Genomic DNA, 23,932 nt, shown 5'->3' with positions numbered 1-23,932 from the left:
AAGCCCCTTCTGAAATGCAACTAATAACTGAAAGAACTGGGATAAGATAAAGTAGGGGGCTTCCCTGGTGGCACAGTGGTTGAGAGTCCGCCTGCCAGATGCAGGGGATATGGGTTCATGCCCTGGTCTGGGAAGATCCCACATGCCGCGGAGCGGCTGGGCCCGTGAGCCACGGCCGCTGAGCCTGCGCGTCCGGAGCCTGTGCTCCGCAGCGGGAGAAGCCACAACACAACAGTGAGAGGCCCGCGTACCGCAAAAAGAAAAAAAAAAAAAAAAAAGATAAAGTAGGTCTTCCTAGTCCAGTGCTTACTGCCCTGCATACTTTTCTGTATGGTCTGTAAAACACTCTCAGTGCAGCCACAGCTCATCTGTTACCTCTATCTAATAAAATGTCAGACAGAGAAATAAAATACCAGCTCTCCTGTTGGTCTGGATCACATCGGCCATTCCATCTTGAGTCTTGAGAGAATAGAACTAGAGAGAGAATAGAACTAGAATCTTCATGTTCCAAAGTATAGCTTTTGGAACATTTCCATGTACCACATGAGACAGGAAGTACGTGTTTAGGTACATATAATACAAGAGAATGATTTAATATACATGATTTCCTAAAGCCTAGGGCATCATAAATCAGGATTCTCGTGGATCTAAACAGATTGGGTTTGGTTGAAGCACCATGGGGAACGCGGTATACTTCAGTGGCTAGAGCATAGTTCTTGGAGCCTGGCAAGCCTGGGTTCTTAGTAACTTATTTCTGTAAGTTACTTATGCAGTTTTCTTATCCACAGAATGGGGATAACAACAGTACATACCATATAGGGCTCTTAAGAATACTGAATACAAATGTGCGAGCACATAGGTAAAATGCTAGGAATAACTCAGTAAATTAGCTTTTACTTTCATCTTATTACCACCACTATCACTTCAGTTTCGTTTATGAAGAAATCTCTAAACATGAGCCAAAGGAAATGAACGTGAAGCAATGAATTATATTGGTTAATACACACTGTCACCTTTGATTTTTATTTACATAATGATTATGCTAATCAGTGCTACTACCCCATGTGGGTCCCTTTCATGATGCTATATTACAAAAGAACAAGCAAAGAAAAGTAATTCCATAAGTGACTTCTTTGTGAAAACAGGTTTTAGATGGGGAGAAACTACTGGGGCTTAGAAGACAGAGGGCGATACTAGCGTCCCCACAGTTGTGTCTGATCAGCTTTAGCTGTAGATATTATTAGGCAAGTCACACTGTGGATGACTATGAATTCTATTCTGAGTCTGAAGAGGAAACTGTAAAATGAAAAATTAGTAAAGCCCTCATTTTAAGTAAGCAGTCTGACACTCGGTACCTCTGTGATTCAGCTCCCCCAAATGTCCAAGTGTTGGAGCATTTTATCCAAGAGGCCTTAGAGCACGCTGGTTAACAAGGAGCTAAGAAGTCAAACTGCCTGATACTGAATCCCAGCACCTCATTTACTTTGTGACTTCAGCAGTAAAGCTATGTCTGGTACCAAGTACAGATTGCTCTTGTTACGATTGTTTTTATAATTTTTTTTTTCATTTTTGTTATGCGACAATCTTTTTATGTCTCTTTTCTTCCTCGAGAATGTGAGCTATTTGAATGAAGGGACTGGATGTATTCATCTCTTTGTGTTCAGTCTTAAGAGACGCTCAAAAAACTGTTAGCTGAATGAGGAACAGGCAAACAAATATCAAACTAAGATAAATTCAGAGCAGAAGCCCTGACTTTAAGCTTAGAAAATGAGGATAACCTTTTCAGACTACTGATGAACTCATCCAGAGCAGTAGCAGAGGATCAGTCATCTTCTGAACTTCTCTTATCTTTCTCCTATTCCTAAATAAGAAATCTTATTCCTTAACCTGTGGCCTTAACCACATCACCAACTTCACAGATATTAACCAATCCTTGACAACCAGTTCATAAAGTTTTGTCGGCTATAACACCTTCACAAAAAACTGACAACAATAACAAAAAGAAATGTCATACTTAACGGTTAATTCAGAAGCTGAAGAGGATTTTGATAAACACTAGTAACATCAGATTAATCACAAATTAGTTTTGAACCTTTTGGAATTTATATTTAAAAACAAGCCCTATTCTTTTAATGTGTTTCCATGAGATTTTACTTAAGGACCCCTAAATTATTTTGTGAGATTAGTTTTTTTGTTTTTGTTTGTTTTGGTTTTGGTTTGGTTTTTGGCCATGCCACACAGCATGCAGTTCCCTGACCAGGGATCGAACCTGTGCTCCCTGCAGTGGAAGCATTAAGTCTTAACCACTGGACCGCCAGGCAAGTCCCTGTGAGATTAGTTTTTACTCAAGCAGCAAACAGCAACTGTAAGCAACAATATGATTTTTGTTCTCGCTTAGGAAAATGATAATAAATAGTTGACAAAAATGTAATTTATAACATTCTTCCCCTTCACTTCATTTTCCTATACAATATCCTCTATACCCCTTCATCTCACCAGAACAGAAACTCAGGATATATGCCCCTAGATGGATGGACATATTAGATACAGAGTATATATAAATATATGGATGGATTTTGCCCTTATGTGATCATTATAATGAAAGTAACTGGACAGATTTTATTAGAAGAATCAAATGAGCCTAATAGGAAAAAAAAAAAAAAAAAGAATATATGCCCCTCACCTCCAACAGTTCATCTCCAATACGCATTCGCCCGTCCGTGGCAGCGGGTCCTTCGGGGTTAATTCCCACCACAAATATGCTCATGCGTGACCTGTCTTTGTTACCAGCAAGGCTGAGTCCAAGTCCATTCTTATCCTTTTCAAGTTCAATAATGTGCAATTCTCCAGGCAGGTCTGCATATCTTTGCCTGATTTTTTCTATTAAAAAAAAAAAAAGGTAAAAAAAATTTAAATAGAGCACTTGAATCTATATTAGCAAGATACTGGCATTTCCCCATCTTTGATGATGCCTCTACAAAGAACTGTCCCTTCTTGAGAGCGAAGTACTTGATGTCATTCAAAGCCTTATATATAGGTTACAGTTAAAAATTATTTTATCTCCATCTAACAAGGTTGGCTCACCCATAAAACCTTCCCTGATTGTTCAGGTTCACACTGGCCTAGACTTTCTACATATTATTTTCTTACCTAAGAGAGTCAACACAATGTGGTGGAAACCCTAGCCTCCCTGCACTACCCCGCCACCCCCCAACTTCCAAAAAAAGAAAAAGGGAAACAAAGAATATATACTGATCACCAGCTGTGTTAACAAGCAAAGTGTTTGGTCTTGGAGATATCGTGCTGAACAAAACAGACATGGTTCTATTCTCATGGACTTGCAGTCCAGTAGGAAAGAAAATCAACAATTAATTCTAAATAATTACATTTCTTTAAAGTATACAAAGGGTACAAAACAATATTGGGTGCTATGTGAGTAAAAACAAGGGGAACTAAGGATGTTGATTTACTTGTCAGATCTGAATTCAATACACAAATCTACCACTTACTCAATGTCCAATAATTAATACATTATATTACCTCTATGGAATTCCACTTTTTTCCTCTTTAAAATGGGTATGATAATACCCACTTCATGGAAGTTGGGTAAATTAAATAAAATACACGTTAAAGAACTTAACGGCTCATGACTTACAGGTATTTTATAATTCTTTTATTTGATCTTCTGTCTCACCTTGCAATCTCCACTTTATGCTCTAAATTACCTATTTTAGGATTTGGCTGGTTATACTTCACTTGTGTCGATTCTGTGCAACGAAACCACACTGGCAGGTCAGTGTTGGGAATGATACTGCTTTAGACATGCCTTGTACCCCACACAGCACCAGCTCAGGCCAGGTGTGCTGCCAGGGCTCAGAGGTTTGCTGACTAATCCATCGTGTGATGTAATCATCTTATCAGCTGAATAACCAAGCAGTAGCTTGTGACTATTCTGAAACTCTCTACGCTCTAACACTTGACTTAAGTTCATTGTCCTTAGAAGGAACCTTCCAAGTTGAAAACTTAACTTGAATAATTAGTGTTAAGGGGTAGGGGAAGGAAGACAGCCTAGTGCATTTCATCACTTTACCAGATATAACACTGCCTTATAAGAGAAGATAAATTTAAACCCATAAAAGCTATTTTATGCAAAAATTTATATTGAAAGAATGATAAATGACTGCTTATTTATTCATTTATTTATTTTTTAATGACTGCTTATTTTATAAAGAGGTTAAATCTGCCGGCTTTACAAGGAATTTGAAGAGAATCTTAAAGAACTTTCACTGATAATGCTTATTATTAATAATAAAGAACACATTTAGCGAAATACAATAAAACAAAGAAATTGCAATGTAATAAAACTGTCCTCTAATTAGAAATAAAATTATTCATATCAACACTGAAGTAAATAAACTCGAAGTATTTTTGTTGGTCAACTACTAAGAACAAGCCACTATGTGGGTACCTTAACAGAGCATACAAAACACATGGTACCCTCAAGATGCTTTTACAGCAAAATAGGGGAAGCAAACAAATACAACAAATATTAAACAACTACAGTTATGTAAATAGAAATTCCAACCACTACAAGTGCTGGTCACTGAATAAATACTAAATGATTAGTGAATTAGGTCAGTGAATAAACATTAAATTAATTGCACTAGAAATAATTGCTTTTAGAGTTCTAAGAATTGATATGGCTAGAAGAGATTTTATGGAAGAAGCAGAATTTGAGAATGTTTTTTTCTCTTATTTTTTAAATTAAAGTATAGTTGACATACAATATTATATTAGCTTCAGGTGTACAACACAGTGATTCAACATTTATATACATTACAAATTGATCACCATAATAAGTCTGGTAACCACCTGTCACCACACAAAGATATTACAATATTATTGACCATATTCCCTATGCTGTACATTGCGTCCCATGACTTACTTATAACTGGAAGTTCGTACCTCTTAATCCCCTTCACCTATTTTGCCCAACCACCACCCACCTCTGGCAACCACCAGTTTATTCTCTGTATCTATGAGTCTGCTTCTGTTTTATTTAGTTTGTTCATTTGTTTTATTTTTTAGATTCCACGTTTATGGGAAATCATACAGTATTTATCTTTCTCTATCTGACTTGGTGTAATACCTTCCAGGTCCACCTGTGTTGTCACAAATGGCAAGATCTTCTTTTTTATGGCTGAGTAGTATTCCACTGTGTATATATATACCACACCTCTTTTACCCATTCATCTATGGATGGACACTTAGGTTGTTTGGCTATTGTAAATAATGCTTCTATGAACACTGGGTTGTGTATATCTTTTCGAGTTACTGTTTTCAGTGTTTACATAAACAAGAAGGGTTTTGAATAAGGTACAGAGTTTGGTTATGTGAAGAAGAGTCCTGGTAGATGTAATGACAAGGGGAAAAGCATCTATGCAGGTGGGTGAGGAAGAGAACGTGAAAGCCCATCTGGCTTTGAACGGAAAATTGTTTGGGTTAGTGGGTGGGTGACAAGAAATAAGAGTACAAGGTTAAAAGATTAATTGACAGTTTGTTTACAGAAATAATATTCCAGGGCTTCCCTGGTGGTGCAGTGGTTAAGAATCCGCCTGCCAATGCAGGGGACATGGGTTTGAGCCCTGGTCCGGGAAGATCCCACATGCTATGGAGCAACTAAGCCTGTGCACCACAACTACTGAGACTGTGCTCTAGAGCCCGTGAGCCACAACTACTGAGCCCGTGTGCCACAACTACTGAAGCCCGCGCACCTAGAGCCCGTGCTCCACAACAAGAAAAGCCACGGCAGTGAGAAGCCCACACAATGAAGAGTAGCCTCCGCTTGCTGCTACTAGAGAAAGCCCGCATGCAGCAACAAAGACCCAATGAAGCCAAAAATAAATAAATTTTAAAAAAAAGAAATAATATTCCAGTTTATGGACTCTGCAGAAGTGCCTTGAGGTACTCTGGGGATGGGGCCTTGGGGGGACACTCGATTTAAGACCTGTTCTCCCAGATTCAACCAGAGCAGTTATACTTTCACCTGTATTGTTTACAGGATTTATAGGGTAAGATGGTTAAGAAATGATACCACAGTTAATGAAACAAATAAAACAAAATTTTAACGCATACTTCTCAGAAAATAATAAAGCAGCAAAAGATTAAAAAAAAAAGAAACTGAAGACTAACAACATAATAAGCTCAAGGTATTATATGTAAGAGACTGTGACATATGACAGACAGAAAGTACACATTTTGGGGGAGGCACACACAGAACAATTACAGAAACAGACTGTGTATTGGATCATAAAAGAAACTTCAATATGTCTCAAAAAAATCAATATCATACAGGCTGTGCCTTTGGACATAGTGCAATAAAACTATGAAAAACTATAATGACAAAAAATAACTTTAGGGCTTCCCTGGTGGCACAGTGGTTGGGAGTCCACCTGCCGATGCAGTGGGCATAGTTCGTGCCCCGGTCCGGGAGGATCCCGCGTGCCGTGGAGCGGCTGGGCCCGTGAGCCATGGCCGCTGAGCCTGCGCGTCCAGAGCTTGTGCTCCGTGGCGGGAGAGGCCGCAACAGTGAGAGGCCCGCGTACCGCAAAAATAAATAAAATAAAATAACTTTAAAGCTCTCTTGTGTTTGACATAAATTAATAGTTAATAATAAATTAATGTTAGTATTAACATAAAGATATTTTCAAAATAGTGCTGAATGAAATGGGGAAAAAACAGAATGGGGTCAACATCATTATGTAATAATATTTATGCGAATTAACATTCTGCACAAAAACCACAACACATATTTTGCAAGTGCACATACAAAAACACAAATATTTAACACATTAGTATGGTTAATTATACTGGGTGTAAACAGACAGGAATACAAGGGAGCAAAGAAAACCAAACAAGGACTCTCAGATGGCCAGTGATGGTAACATGCTATGAAGGATTATATTTAGTGCAATCTTCTGCCCCTGGGGACTGAAAAAAAGAATGAGCTGAGAAAGGTTTTAGTGTTAAATTAATATAAAAAGACTTCCAGGTTCCAAAATGTGTCTGACTTGTTCAACCTTCAGAGAAAAAAAATAACCTTTATGGCCATTAACTATACATTCAACTGCTTAGACATGTAAATGATTAATGACACGAGGGATCCTCCTTTGGTAAAATGTGGCTCTATCACAAATGATGAACAACTCAAATTGCGCTACCAAAGGTGAATCTCTATCAATGCATTCTTGTGGCTGAATAGAAACAGCAAGGGCTAAAGGGTCAGAATTTGGTTCAAGTCCTAGCTGAGGCACTTAACACCACTGGTTCCTTGGACCAAATACTGAACCTCTACTAACTTATTTGTAAAATAAGGTTGTTACCTTAAAATGGATGTTAACTAAAAATTCCTAGGACATACGGTCCAAATGTTAGGGGAACAACACAACCATGATTTCATTTTCATCATTTAGTTATATTGAGGTTTTAAGTTAAAATTGGTGACAAAGCAACTTTTTTCTTCTTTAACCTTGTCTATCTTGAGGAAAACTGAGACTTGTGAAAGGAAACAGTGGTTCCCCATGATGGCATGAAGGAAGCAGGCACACAGTCCTCCAGTGGGAATCAGGAGGGGAAGGGGCTCTAGCATCATTATTCCCCGGATTCCCTTCTTTGAGTTACTTATATTGAGGAGTCCCAAGGACAACTTCTTGAGGAGCAAAGGAACAACAACACTGTTTCAAGTGATTGTCCCATGGTTCATAGGTCATTGAGGTGGCTTTAAAATTGTGTGCCAGCCAAGTGTGGAATTAAAACCCTTTCCACAGTTTCAGTTTGGGAAGATGAAAAAGTTTTGGAGGTAGATGGTGGTCACAGTTGCACAACAATGTGAATGTACTTAATGCCACTGAACTGTACGCTTAAAAGTAGTTAAGGGGCTTCCCTGGTGGCGCAGTGGCAGAGAGTCCGCCTGCCGATTCAGGGGACACGTGTACGTGCCCTGGTCCGGGAAGATCCCACATGCCGCGAGTGGCTGGGCCCGTGAGCCATGGCAGCTGAGCCTGCGTGTCTGGAGCCTGTGCTCCGCAACGGGAGAGGCCACAACGGTGAGAGGCCCGCATACCGGAAAAAAAAAAAAAAAGTAGTTAAAATGGTGTATTTGTTATGTATATTTTATGACAATTATTTTAAAAAAAACAAAAACAAGACCCTATCTCTAGGCTTAAAAGACCCTTCAAAAAATTGGTTCCCTTATCAACATTCCACCAAGGGACTAAGTTGTAGATTTGTTACCCCAAACTTTTGAAACCTCCAGCCCTATTTTTCTGGCCAATTGTTTTGTTATGACACTGGCATATTCCCATTTTTTCAATTAACAAATATTGATTGAATCCAAATTCATGTCAGGCTTGTGATGTGAAGGGCACACTACTGAATTTGTTTTCAAGAACCTTAAAATCTATCATTGAAGACAAGCATACATATCAATAATTCTAATTCAGAGAGAGAAAAACTATGAGAAAAATACCAGCAGCTGAAGTCACCCATCCATTTCACTGTGTCGTCAGGAAAACCAATTAATGTCTGCAAACTACACTGAATATCATAGATACTCTAGCCAACTCGCATTCTACTGGTCATATATAACTTCTCCTGCATAATGCTCAAAACTCATTTTAGCTGACATTTCCAATAATCCTGCATCCAACTTCTTCCAACTTTATTTACCTAAACATGGGTTATTCAGCTTTCCTTGACTTTTAAAATTATCTTTTTTTTTTTTTTTAAATAGGAGAAGGGGGTAAGCTCAACAAAACAGAGCTCAGCAAAGAAGCAAATCCTAGGACAATTAAGAGCTGAGTATCCTTGAATAGTTATGAAGTTTCAGTAATAATTTATTGGGGACCTGCTAAGTTGCAGAAACTGCACTAAAATCGTCCAATAAATTTTCTCCATTTATGCTAAAAATCCACCCTATCAGGTAGAAATTATCATCACTGCATCTAGATGTGGGAAATAAGACTCGGACCTTGCCAAAGGTCACCCAGCTAGAAACTGATATAATAAGGATGCAAACCCAGTTTTGTCTGTCTTCACAGTACTATCTGAAAGTATCTTTTTAGATTTCTGCTTTCTTTCTATTGCCCTATCCTATAATATAAACTCCACGAAGTTCCTTGTACATGTAGCACACTGCTGTCTTCTGCACTTAACAGTGCCTGACATATATTAGGTGGTTAACATATACAATATACACCTGTTGGAAGCATAGACAGATGATTTCTAAGGTCTTCTTCAATTGCTCTGCCTACATTTCTGCCAAAACCCCAAACAATGCTACATAAAAGCCATCTGAGACCTAAAACCATTAGACACATGCAATTTGTTTCAAAGACAATGCATTCTTTCAGTTAAAGGAAGTAGAAAAATGGTTTGTTTCTTCTTTGGATTTGTATTCAAAAGTAACAAAATCCATTAGGACTATGTATACAATATATTTTAAAAATCAACTCTATTAAACTGAAGAAACTCAAAAAGCAAAGAGATTGATACTTTATCTTTTCTTTCTTTCTCTCTCTCTCTTTTTTTTTTTTTTTTTGGTGCATCATGAAACAGGAAGAGCAGTAAGACAATAAAAATGCCAGATACCACATATATACAATGGAATATTACTCAGCCATAAAAAGAAATGAAATTGAGTTATTTGCAGTGAGGTGGATGGACCGAGAGTCTGTCATACAGAGTGAAGTAAGTCAGAAAGCGAAAAACAAATACTGTATGCTAACACATATATGGAATCTAAAAAAAAAAAAAATGGTTCTGAAGAACCTAGGGGCAGGACAGGAATAAAGACGCAGACCTAGAGAATGGACTTGAGGACACAGAGAGGGGGAAGCATAAGCTGGGACGAAGTGAGAGTGGCATGGACATATATACACTACCAAATGTAAAACAGATGGCTAGTAGGAAGCAGCCGCATAGCACAGGGAGATCAGCTCAGTTCTTTGTGAGCACCTAGAAGGGTGGGATAGGGAGGGTGGGAGGGAGACGCAAGAGGGAGGGGATATGGGGATATATGTATACGTATAGCTGATTCACTTTGTCATACAGCAGAAACTAACACAGCATTGTAAAGCAATTATACCCCAATAAAGATGTTAAAAAATAATAATAATATATGTTAGTAACGAAGACAACTTTGCATTCCAGTTTCAATATGATGTAGAAGCAGAGTGCAGAGGATTTTTAGAACAGCGAAAGTACTCTGTGTGATACTATACTGATACATACATGTCATTATACATTTTTCCAAACTCTTAGAATATACAACACCAAGAGTGAATGCTAAGGTAAACTACTGACTTTGGGTGAATATGATGCGTCAATCTGGGTTAATCAATTGTGACAAATGTACCACTTTGGTGGGAGATTTTTATGACAGTGGAGGCTATGTATGTGTAGGGCAGGGGGTATATGGAAAATTCTGTACCTCCTTTTCAATTTTGCTATGAACCTAAACTACTCTAAAAAAATGAAGTCTTAAGAAAATGTTGTGGACAAGTATTTTATTTGTAAGTGTAACAAAGGAGATTGTGGTCATGCACACACAAAAAATGCCAAATGCTCTGTAACACATATGATCATTAATTTTCAGTTAAATTTGTATTATGATTTTCAGGCCTCAGAATCTGAGTTATCCTACAATGTTGATTCAAACCCATAACTACAAGGGACTTGAAAGATGACAGGTCCAGCTCTTCAGATAAATTAAATGCCACGTTTTCACCATATCATAAAACCAGAGACTTTTAAATCAAGCGAAAGAAACTAAGGTATCGTGTAAAGCTACCTTCTCTTACAGCACGCACCGCCTCCCCAATTTATAAACAAAAATAAGACTGAAGAAATGAATATAATGCTATAATGCTAATTTATAGCTAGAAACTAAGGTCTTCTAGTTTGTAGTTCAATTTTTCTTTACCAAATCATGTTAAATTTCCCCAATAACACCTCAAAGAACAAAAATGATTTCCAATTTTTCCCTCAGTAAAAGAAGCTATCTTTAGAATTCTCATATTATCGTTTATCTCCTTACATGAAAAAAAACATTTCGCAGTTCATCATGTCATTGAATCCTTCCCATCTTTGTAAACACCTCCTTTTGCAGGTGAGTGGACTGACAGAGAGTTAAGGTGATTTGGCCAGTGTTTGGGCCAGGTCTGCTGAACCTAAGAGCTTTGTACTCTCACATCACAGCTATCTCTTAGACTGGTAGAATTTTCAATAATAAGTTCACTTAGGGGAACTCAAAACAGTGGTTCCCAGGCTTAGTCTCCTTAGATCACCTGCCAGGCTGGCTACCTAAAAATTACCCTTAGAGCCTACAAAACAGAATCATGACTGGGCTCCACCAGCAGATCCTGAGCCAGTAAGTCTGGGGAAAAATTTAGAAACAGGGTAAAGTTTTCTTTGTAACAAGGTCCTTAGATTATTCTCACGGGCAGCTGGGTCTGTAAATAACAGACTAATCTCCCATGCAATGCAAAAACTTTTTTCTACAGCGGACATGACAGTCAACCATAAAGTTCACAGATACCAAATTTAAGGCAGCCTTTAAATATGCCTGACACAAAACTAATCTGATATGGAGATTATATCTGGCTCCATAATCATACCTCAGGATTAAATAAGAGATTTATCTTGACTATACAATAGATGACTTTGAAATCTCAATCTCAGTCTTTCTCCCTCTATCTCCCTTCCTCCTAGGCTGCACCTCTCCTTCTCCAATTTCAGATGTTTTCCGTAACTTCCATTACCAATTGCTTCTACTCTGTGGGTATAAAAAAAAAGGTGATCTAGAATTTCAAAAGGGGAGAAGGAAAACAAAATTAGTGTGTGCGGGGAAAGCAGACCTGAATTCTCATCTTTGGAAAAATCAAGACACCACAAGCAAGTTTGCTCACTCAGCATTTAAGAGAGAAATCATAGCTGAGGTCATCCTGTGCATGGCTGAGTCAGCACAAACTGCTCTACAGCCTCAGACATGTGATCCCACTACAGGGGAAACCCACACTGCCTGGCATTTGCTCTAAGAGCTGCAGGGAGTTGTTTCCATGGCAACCAGTGAGTGAGGAAAAGGATATGTGGGGGGAAAAGGTATAAAGAGAACAATTTTCCTAAAACTTATTTTGATTTCACTAAAAAAAATTGAAGAGGTGGGTAAAGAGTAAAATAATACTACTATTAAAAATAATAAAATAATATTTGAAGCCAATGAGTTTCTTCTCTAAAATTAAGAAAAAAAAATACAAAGAACCCATACTTTGTTTCCTATACACAAACACCCGCCCCCCTCCACACACACACACAAATCATGTAAGTACTAGCTTTTAGTAACATACCTGTTACCGGTATTTCCTAGGAATATTTGTAACAAACAGCCAACCTTTATATTGACTTTCATTGACTTCCACAGTGTGTTAGTCACGTGGTAGTAGTTCCTATCCCAAATAACCTAGATGCCTTCCATTTCTAAATACAGAGATTAGGAGATAAGTAACCCACTTCTTTTGGCACCAGGCTTTACTGAAGTACCTCTGAATGAACATCAGACTAGAATAACTAGAGAGGGAGAACAGTCTTTTGACTCAGCTGAATAGGCACACTTGCTTTAAACATGGATTTTCCAGCCCTGTGACAATGTTATCTGAAGAAAGGAATCCCAATTTGCTCATAATTCTGTATCAAAGCATCAGTGTTTCTCCTTGTCCACAAAAGCCAATAAGATTTCTGCAGTATGGTCTCAGGGTGTTTTCGTATCATCATAGGATATCAGGTGTTGCTAAGTAACGGAGCCTTTCTCCCAAGAAAGAAACAATTCAAGTCAATGCCCAGTGTTTTAATAACAAATGTTCAACGCACCAGAATAATGACCCAATACAATTTTAGAAGAATTTAGTTACCTGGTCTGTTTCCAAACAACACAAAATAATTTAATACAGAGGAAATACTTAAATATGTTTCTTATACATTAAATACAACCTTTCCACTTTTAAATAATCAGGTTATGAGAAGCATCTCTTAATCTAATTTTCTTACACAGTAACCAACTTTCAGTTCTCTGTTAGTACATGCAGATTTAAGAAGTAAAAACATATGGAAAAAAACTCATAACCAATCAGAAGAAACAGCACGTGAACTCTAGCAGGAAGGAGCAAATCTCAAGTGAAATTCCAGACCAAATAAAGAAAATAATGAAAATGTGTCAGCGTAAAGAAACCATATTTGACGTGACAAATAAACAAACTTTCCTCTTAAATATAGATGTTTTTGCCAGTATATAAATTTGATAATATCATGTGGACCTACACTTAGAAATTAATTGAGACACAAAACATGAGAACTACAGTTAAGTATGAAAATAACAGCTAGACATTGTTCTAAGCACTTTACTATAGTTTAACTCATTTAATTTTTATGAAAACCCTGTAATATAGGTATTATTATCCCCAAATTTACAGATGAGGAAACAAAGGCACAGAGAGGATAGGTAACCTGCACAGTAACACAGCTAGTGAGTGGTAAAATAGGGATCTGAAACTAAAGACTTCGGCTCTGGAGTCAATAATCTCAGGTGAGAGTCAGGGCTAGAATTAAACAAAAAGTATATACAGAACTCGGAAGGAAAACAGAGAAGTTAAGTCATTTCCTTCCTTTCATTCACAAAAATTCAATCCATTTTAGATACAAGAATGGAAAAGGAAAGCAACCATAATTTTAAAGTGACATAATTCAGGCTGTCAATTGGAACAAGAATCATTACAATTATTTCCTTAAGAGACCATAGTGTGAGAAAAAAAATACTCGATAGTGAAAATCGAAAATGTTCCCATTAGATGAAACAAAATTCAAATGAAGCAATATGCAATGAGCAAATTTTAAACATAAGGCACTGTATTAATATCAATTGAACTTTCTCTGTTAGACACTATGTTGATCCCTTTGTGTATGTGGTATTATGAAATATAGTCCTCAAGACATCCATTCTCAGTAAATTGGATAAACAAATTGTGGCATGTCCATACAGTGGAACTTTATTCAATAATGAAAACAAACAAGTACTGCTATAGGCAACAACATGTTTGAATATTAGAAACATACTGTTGAGTGAAAGAAACCAAGAAAGGAAAGTGTATACACCACACGATTCCATTTTTATCAAATTTAAAAACAGGCAAAGCTAATCTATGGTTTTAGAAGTCAAGACAGTGACAGTGTTGACCTTTGGGGAAGAGAGAAGAAACTGAATCAAAGGGGGGCATGAAGTGATTCTGGGTGGTAGTAATGTTCTGTTTGGTGGGAAGAGACTTAATAAAATAATGTAATGTGAGAATCTTGTTTGAATTCTGATTTGAACAAGCCAACTACATTTTGAGACAATAAAGAACTATGATTATGGATTATATATTAGATAAAACCAAACAAGTATTGGGTTATACTGTGTGTATATGTATTGTATATATACACAATTATACATATTGTATAATATACATTGCACAATATTATAGTTGTACTTTTAGAGATGTATATGTATGAATGAAATGACAAATCTGAGAATGGTTTTAAACTATTTCAATAAAGAAAAATAAATGATAGGTAAAACAAATACTACAGCAAAACTTGGTTAATTACTAAGTCCAGGAGAACAATATATGGGAATTCACTCACTGTTCTCCTTCAGGTTTGCAAATGTTTGAAAATTTTCACAACTACAAGAAAAGCAAAATAAAACCCTCCTAACAATCCTATAAGGTATAATCATCCCATCTTACAGATGATGAAACTGAGGATCATGGAGGTTATGGAACTTGCCCAAACTCGCATTTAGGGATTGGCAGACCTAGAGTTCAGATTCAGGTCTGCCTCACTCCAAATCCCATATGCTTACCCACCACATAAGAAAGATCGAGAAGCATGTTGTGTCCACATGTGGTACAGTGGCAAAAGTGAACTCTGAAACCTGCCTCAGTCCTTTTGGAATTCATGATTTAGGGGGAGACCTAGAACACACACAGGCAATCCCCATAGTCTAGCCTTTGGAAGATTAATTTGCAGCAGTACACATAGGACAACTTGAAGAGGAGAGATGAGAAAAGAGGAAGACCAAGAGAAAGACTATTAAAAAAAAAATGGTGGAGAAAAAATTAGAATTCAGCTCGCATGTGGTGGTAGGAAATAATTCGAAAGAAAAAATCAATAAGGCTTATGAACTGTTTGGATATCTGAGGTAAAGGAAGGTTAAGAGGAACAAGGAAAACTAAGGTCCGATCCTTGAAGACAAGGAGTGAGGCACAAGGAGGTGACGATTTAGTTTAAATGGGCTGGTTTGTGGTATCAACAACAGAGAGCAGCTGAATTCGGCCTGGAGCTCAAGAATGAATGGGAAGTAAGCCTGGAACTGCTGCTAGATAAGGCAGAGAGGGACGAAACACTTTGAGCGCTCTTTGAGGATGAAGTAGCACTCAACTCTGGGGAGGATGGCTCAGAGGAGAGGAATGGGGAACCTGACCATTTAGGAGGCCATTACTATGCAACCCAAGAGTGATAGGAAATGGATATAAACTGGGTTAAGGTGCCAGCTGGAATAGAAAAGGGAACTTAAGGAATCAGAGAAAGGAGCGACTCCACTCTATTCATTCCTAAAGAAAAAAAAATATATTGAATGCCTGCTCTGGGCCAGGCCTTAGGCTACCTGCTAAGGATAAAAGGGTGAATTAAAAGAGAAAGGAATAAAGACTGAATTAGGTACCATCAAAAGCATAAGAAATTCCAAATATGATTGGGCTGTTTCTTTCCGTCACTTAACAGCAGGCAAAGAAAGATCCTGTAATTGCTATCTAAACTCTTAAGAAACACATTTAGTTTGGAGAAGGAAACAAACCAGAACAGGGCATTCATGATCAAGGACACCAAGGATGAGAGAGGTCAATTGGAAACAAACAGCAAAACCAGGAATGGAATCCAAAGTCCTCATTAATTAGGCCAGATTCTCTATTCTAAGTCTCAGATACTGGGGCAATTAGGCCAGGTTTAAACTGAAGTTGTAGGTGGGCTATCTTTGCCTCTCATTTTCACAAATCTCATCCCAATTCCTTATTTCATGCTATGATAAAACTGACCAGTCTGCTAAATCCCTCTGATAATGAGGGATGTGGGGCAAGGCAATCATTCAGGGAGGCAGATGCAGTTGACAAATGATCTATCTACAAAGGCAAAGTGCAAGCTCACTGACTACCTTTAGGCTTAAAATATAAAATGAAATTAGCATGCAGGAAAGTTAATACACCCTAATTAAGGAAGATGGTTACATTTGCACCCATGCTCAAACATATAGGTTCACATCATCAGTCTTTTTTTTTTAACATCTTTATTAGAGTATTATTGTTTTACAACGGTGTGTCAGTTTCTGCTTTATAACAAAGTGAATCAGTTATACATATACATATGTCCCCATATCTCCTCCCTCTTGCGTTTCCCTCCCACCCTTCCTATCCCACCCCTCTAGGTGGTCACAAAGCACTGAGCTGATCTCCCTGTGCTACGCGGCTGCTTCCCACTAGCTATCTATTTTACATTTGGTAGTGTATATATGTCCATGCTACTCTCTCACTTTGTCCCAGCTTACCCTTCCCCCTCCCCATATCCTCAAGTCCAATCTCTAGTAGGTCTGCATCTTTATTCCCGTCTTGCCCCTAGGTTCTTCTGACCATTTTTTTTCTTTTTTTTTTTTAGATTCCATATATATGTGTTAGCATACGGTATTTGTTTTTCTCTTTCTGACTTACTTCACACTGTATGACAGTCTCTAGGTCCATTCACCTCATTACAAATAACTGTTTCGTTCCTTTTTATGGCTGAGTAATATTCCATTGTATATATGTGCCACATCTTCTTTATCCATTCATCCGATGATGGACACTTAGGTTGCTTCCATCTCCTGGCTATTGTAAATAGAACTGCAATGAACATTTTGGTACATGACTCTTTTTGAATTATGGTTTTCTCAGGGTATATGCCCAGTAGTGGGATTGCTGGGTCGTATGGTAGTTCTATTTGTAGTTTTTTAAGGAACCTTCGTACTGTTCTCCATAGTGGCTGGATCACACATCATCAGTCTTGATGGATATGCCCAGTGAGACCTTTCTGCAACAGCACCATTACACCCAAACCAGTGTTTCCCAAAGTGTGGTCCACAGATCACCCAAGGTAGTTGTGTATAAAATGCAGTTGACTGGGCTCCATGTCACATCTACAAAATCTAAGTCTTGTGATACAGCCAAGGAGTCATCACTTTTTTTTTTATAAACATATCTCTATGTAATTCTTAAACACATTAAAGAAAAATGTCTAAAAACCAAGAGAAGTCTCCAACCAAGCTCAAAACGCCTTAATGACCCTTAGAGATGCTGGAAAACAAGGTATAAAAAGAGATTGTTACTGACCTCAGATTTTTACTAAGTCTTGAGACAAATCAGTAATGTTTTGATTTTGAAAACAGCACTGAGAAAAGCCAAAAGTAATTTAAAAATAAGTCTGTAAACAATAAATTCTGGAGAGGGTGTGGAGAAAAGGGAAACCCTCTTGCTCTGTTTGTGGGAATGTAAATTGATACAGCCACTAGGGAGAACAGTATGGAGGTTCCTTAAAAAACTAAAAACAGAACTACCATATTACCCAGCAATCCCACTACTGGACATATACCCAGAGAAAAACATAATTCAAAGAGACACATGCACCCCAATGTTCACTGCAGCACTATTTACAATAGCCAGGACAGGGAAGCAACCTAAATACCCATCAACAGAGGAATGGATAAAGAAGATATGGTACATATATGCAGTGGAATATTACTCAGCCATAAAAAGGAACGAAATTGGTTCATTTGTAGAGATGTGGATTCACCTAGAGACTGCCATACAGAGTGAAGTAAGTCAGAAAGAGAAAAACAAATATTAACGCATATAGGTGGAATCTAGAAAAATGGTATAGATGATTTTATTTGCAAAGCAGAAATAGAGACAGAGACATAGAGAACAAACGTATGGATACACGGGGGAAAGAAGGGTGGGATGAATTGGGAGATTGGGATTGACATATATATACTGATACTATGTAAAAAATAGATAACTAATGAGAACCTACTGTATAGCACAGGGAACTCTACTCATTGCTCTGTGGCAACCTAAATGGGAAGGAAATCCAAAAAAGAGGGGATAAATGTATATGTATAGCTGATTCACTTTGCTGTACAGTAAAAACTAACACAACATTGTAAAGCAACTATACTCCAATAAAAATTAATTTTAAAAAAAGCACTCTTGGGTTTCCCTGGTGGCGCAGTGGTTGAGAGTCCACCTGCCGATGCAGGGGACACGGGTTCGTGCCCCAGTCCGGGAATATCCCACATGCCGCGGAGCGGCTGGGCCCGTGAGCCATGGCCGCTGGGCCTGCGTGTCTGGAGCCTGTGCTCCGCAACGGGAGAGACCACAACAGTGAGAGGCCTGCATACCGCAAAAAAAAAAAAAAAAAAAAAAAAAGCACTCTTTACAATCATTTGTTGTACATTTTAAATATCAAGAGAACATAGAATATGGTTCTTTAATCACTATAAAAGCTCAGAGTTGCAAGTTCATTATGGTTATAGCATGGTAGAACTGTGTTAGAGTTGGGCTGATTTTGCTTCTTGGTCGTTACCTAGTCATGCAATAATGCTCAACAAAAGTTCCACACTGGCAACAGATCACAGTGATCAACAGTGGCACTGACAGCATTAAAGTGTTTAATAATATTTTCTGGGGGGGGGGGCAATGGGTTTCCAATAATTAAAGCAAACTGTAGTAGAATGCAGAAAAAGGGATATAACAAAGTATTTGCCAAGTTTACCTGGCCCCCTTAGGAACTGATACTTTGGAAGCAAATTTCCCTCTGCTTACCTGCTTAGGAAACCATCTGGTTATGTTTGCCCAAGGCCCTGTACATACATATTAGTTCCAATAACCATCAGAGCAAGATTCAGGGAAGAAGTGGAATTCTAGCTGAGATTTGACAGTATTTTGTGTAGGTGTCTTCAGTTGTTTATTGTTTGTGCCCTCTGCTATCATAAGGGGAGAAACTACCTATTTTGTCGAGTTAGAGTTACTGGCCCAGAGGAGGTGCAGCATAAACGTATGAATAAATTATGGAAACACAAACTTACAAATTCTTCATTATCTGAATTAGTCAAGAAACAGGTTATTTAGGTTAATCAAAATTTCTAATAAACACACTTTTATTTTCCCTAAGAATTAAACTGTAATAAAAGACTCCAAAATTAAGCTGAGAACAACTTTTTTGGGTAATTCATGTTTTAATATTATTAGAAACACTATCTTTTAGGTATATGGAGCCAGAGTCAATCAAAAAACAAGTACACAAGCTTTAGAAAGATCTTCACATGGTGAAGTCAAAAAAGAAGTACTGTTCGAATTCCACTAATGCCACATTGCATCTGTTGACCTTCTGCAAGTCACTCAACTTCACATTCCCATCTTTAAAAAAAGAACAATCACTTGTCCCATGAATTTGAGAAGGTAGAATTAAAGAGTACATATAAAGTGGCTAGCTTAATGTAATAGTAGGAATTGTACCTTTGTTCCCTAACCAGCTACAACTTTCCTCCCTTAGCTCTTGCAGTTGGAGAGCTCCTTAAAGTACCACACAAACCAGTTTTAATTACATAGCATTGCTTTCTAAAATTATTATCATTGTCTTTATTTTAAAAATAAAGAAACAGGCTAAGAGAGTTTAAGTAACAGGCATAAGGTTGCAAAGTACATTGTATATTTTAATATTTAATTTTTAAATAATGACAAGATAGTATCCCATGACACTTTCAGAGGTTTTATGAGAAAGAAGACTAATTCTATAATTTGTCATAATGATTTATACATAATTAATTTTGCTCATGTAATTTTAAACAATAGCAAAACTTTTGTTTAAAAATTTCATCCCAGGGGCTTCCCTGGTGGCGCAGTGGTTGAGAGTCCGCCTGCCAATGCAGGGGACACGGGTTCGCGCCCCGGTCCGGGAAGATCCCACATGCCGCGGAGCGGCTGGGCCCGTGAGCCGTGGCCGCTGAGCCTGCGCGTCCACAACGGGAGAGGCCACAGCAGTGAGAGCCCCGCGTACCGCAAAAAAAAAAAAAAAAAAAAAAAAAAAATTTCATCCCAGAGCATGTCAGATGCTGTGATGTTTTAAACAGAGTTTAGGCAAAGAAACCAGTCACTAGAAAGATTTCACTTACTTCTGCAATAGGCTGATAGCATATTCACATTCGTTTCCAAGTCCAAGAGGAGAGGCAACATGGTGTAGTGGAGAGAAAAATCAGACCTTGGGTTAAGAACCTGGACTCTGCTTTCTTTCTTTTTTTTTTTCCCTTTGGCTGTGCCGCACAGCCTGTGGGACTTAGTTCCCTGACCAGGGATTGAACCCAGGCCCTTGGCAGCAAAAGCGAGGAGTCCTAACCACTGGACCGCCAGGGAATTCCCAGGACTCTACTTTCTAACCATGAAATCTTGGGCGAATCACTTACCTTTGTCCAGCCTCAGTCTGGTCATGAGTTAAATGAAAATAATCTTGCCTGCCTTAACTGTCTCACAGTATCTTTAAAATGATCAAATAAAGAGTACTTGTGAAACTACCCTAAAAAAGTGTCATCCTCTAAAATAATGTAAAGAAGTTTTAGCTCTTAAAGTTTTTAGCTTTGAAGCTCTTGTTAATAAAGATTTATTGACAAAAAGGGAACACTGTCCTGATTAAATTCTTACGTCAATGACTACTAAACCAGGTGACTGAAAATTTCATCAGTGTCTTGTAGTTCTGCAGTTTGGACAATGAATACTTTGATGGTGGTATCTTCTGAACAGTTCAAAATTTTCCTGATTAAAAGGTAACTCCTTACTGGGGAGGGTGAGATAAATGTGTAGAGCACAGAGAATTTTTTAGGGAAGTGAAACTATTCTGTGTGATACTATAATGATGGATACATGTCATCATACATTTGCCCAAAGCCAGAGAATGCACAACTCCAGGAGTGAACCCTAATGTAAATTACAGACTTTGTGTGATAATGACATGTCAGTGTAGGTTCATCAATTGTAACAAATGTTATCACTCTGGTGGAGGATGTTGATAGTGCAGGAAGTTGTACGTGGAGGGGGGGCATGGGTCATGCAGGAAGCATATGGTAACTGTTAACTTCCTGCTCAATTATGCTGTGAACCTAAAACTGCTCTGAATTAAAAAGTCTTAAACAAATACATACAAAAGTATTTTATCAAAAACTACAAAAGTTCTAGAAGAAAACACAAGGGAAAGCTTCATGACTCTGGATTTGTCAATGACTTCTTGGATATAACACCAAAAGCACAGGTAACAAAAACAAAAATAGACAAATGGCACTGCATCAAAATTTAAAACTTTTGTTCATCAAAGGACACAATCAACAATCTGGAAAGGCAAGCTATGAAATGGGAGAAAATATTTGCAAATCATAAATCTGATAAGGGATTCATATTCAGAATATATAAAGAACTCCTACAACCCAACAACAAGAAATTAAATAACCCAGTTTAAAAATGGACAAAGGACTTGAATAGACTTTTCTCCAAAGATGATACACAAATGGCCAACGAGCATATGAAAAGATGTTCGACATCACCAATCATCTCAGAGAACTGAAAATCAAACCTACAATGAAATATCACTTCACACCCATTAGGATGGTTACTATCAAAAACCACAAATAAGAAGTGTCAGCAAGGATGTGAATAAGTTGGAAGCCTGTCCACTGTCGGTGGGACTGTAAAATGGAGCAACCGATATGGAAAACAGTACAGAGCTTCTTCAAAAACTTAAAAATAAAACTACCATATGATCCAACAATCCCACTCCTGCCAGAAGGATTTAAACTAGAGTACTGAAGAGATATTTGTATACCCATGTTCGTAGCAGCACTATACACAATACTTTTTTACTACAATAAAAAATAAATAAATAAGATAGTCTATTTTTTAAAAAAAGTTAGCCTGTGAAAATTTATTCAAGGTTATGTTGTGATCGAGATCTGCATTTGCCAAAACAACACCTGAGATTTAGGAAGGAAACCACATAAATATTCTGTAGGAAAGCTGCTGATGAAAGGAAGCATGTATTCCACATACCTGAAGACGCCAACAAAAAAGTTTAAGTTCTAGGATTTCCCCGGTGTTGCAGTGGTTAAGAATCCGCCTGCCAATGCAGGGGGCACAGGTGTGATCCCTGGTCTGGGAAGTTCCCACATGCCACAGAACAACTAAGCCCGTGCGCCACAACTACTGAGCCTGAGCCTTAAAGCCTGCGAGCCACAATAAGAGAAGCCACTGCAGTAAGACGCCCGCGCACCGCAAGGAAGAGCAGCCCCCGCTCGCCGCAATTAGAGAAAGCCCGCGCACAGCAATGAAGACCCAACACAGCCATAAGTAAATAAATAAATAAATTTAAAACCAAAAAGATTAAGTTCTAAAAAACTGGTAGCTAAGATGATTATAAAAAATACAGGAAAGATACCAGAGACTGTCAAAATAAACTGACAACATTTGCCATTCATCTCCTTCCCACAGAGGAATTGATACCTGTTTCTTTCTCTGGTGCTGGTATTTCTGCACCATTTTATACTTTACCCCTTGGGCTTTGATATCTTTTTGGCTCTTTTTCAGGCAGTGAAGATGATAACATGAAAAAGGAACTGTTTCAAGCATTGTAGCCAGTCTGTTCCCATGTGTCTCGTCTTTAGACTGATCACACTCTGAAAGCAGCTGACAGAACCTGGATGGGATCTTGCACGTCACTGAGCAATTGCCTTCTCACAAGATAAAAGATAAATGAGAGGGGACAGACCTGCTAAGTAAGAAACAAGAATAATAGAAAAGTAAAAGCAATGGCACAGGAGGAAAGCAAGCAAGGAAACATCTGCTGAAGACTAATCTAAAATCTCTTAAGAGCAATTCTGAACTCAAATTTATAACAATAACAAACGCTGCCCTTTGAGGGACAGTTACCTCCAAATAAATGGTCTTGTTTAACACTTTGATTGTCCTTTCTAGAAATAAGAGGCACTGAAACTTGGGGGGATTAATTGAACTGCCCAAAAACATTAGCTAGCAAAGGGCAGAGTCAATATTTTAACATAAATCACTATCTCTTTTATAAATTATAAACCACCATGTTTCTTTAAAAGGTAATATGAAACTGTATCTAATACTCAACTTTTTTCTAATGTGTAGTCAAGTCAACCCTATAAAGAGCAGGTACTGAATGCTTGTTAAAGTTTCTTTCCTTGAACAGGAAGTTCAACTCTTCAGAGATAATTTAAGGTAAAATTAGTAATACAAAAAATATCAAAAGTTTAGAAAAAAATTCTAAAAAAATAGATTTTAGGACTAAAAGGAGAGTTCTTAATTTAGCATAGCCAGCTAAAAATAAAATGACCCCTTATATTTTCGATAGCCTTATTAACACAGGGTAGTCCACAACACATGAAAAAGCTCAGTAAATACTCCTGTGGAGCTCCATTTTCTGCCATGCTCCCTTGCAGGATGCACCCTAGTCATGGCTCCTCTGTCTTTCCATGCCTTAGGGACTTTGCACAATGCTCAGAGAAGCATTCTATGACTCCTCAGGCAGGATTTCCTTTTCTTATTTCCAAGGTACTTTGAGCCTTCCTCTATCAAAGCTCTCCCTCCACTGTGAAAACTGACTGACTTCATCTTCCTCATAGGACTGGGGCTCCTTGAGAACCAGACCTGTGTTTGACTCATTTTTGTACCCAACACCTATCATGGAATCTGACACA

At 38.0% G+C, this 23,932-nt stretch overlaps 1 protein-coding gene across 12 annotated transcripts in view; it reads right to left on the bottom strand.

Annotated features, from left to right (window-relative positions):
- Window positions 1–23,932, bottom strand: part of PATJ (PATJ crumbs cell polarity complex component) — a 356,331-nt gene that overhangs the window by 146,174 nt on the left and 186,225 nt on the right. For all 12 annotated transcript variants that reach the window (XM_067726362.1, XM_067726358.1, XM_067726363.1 and 9 more), the window contains one exon: window positions 2,684–2,880. In XM_067726362.1, the coding sequence (XP_067582463.1) occupies window positions 2,684–2,880 (197 nt within the window). The remainder of the gene's footprint in view (window positions 1–2,683; window positions 2,881–23,932) is intronic.

The sequence above is a fragment of the Pseudorca crassidens genome, chromosome 2 (genome assembly GCF_039906515.1).
Source record: "Pseudorca crassidens isolate mPseCra1 chromosome 2, mPseCra1.hap1, whole genome shotgun sequence".
In the NCBI taxonomy this organism is placed as follows: Eukaryota; Metazoa; Chordata; class Mammalia; order Artiodactyla; family Delphinidae; genus Pseudorca; species Pseudorca crassidens.
This window is presented reverse-complemented; position numbering and strand designations above follow the sequence as displayed.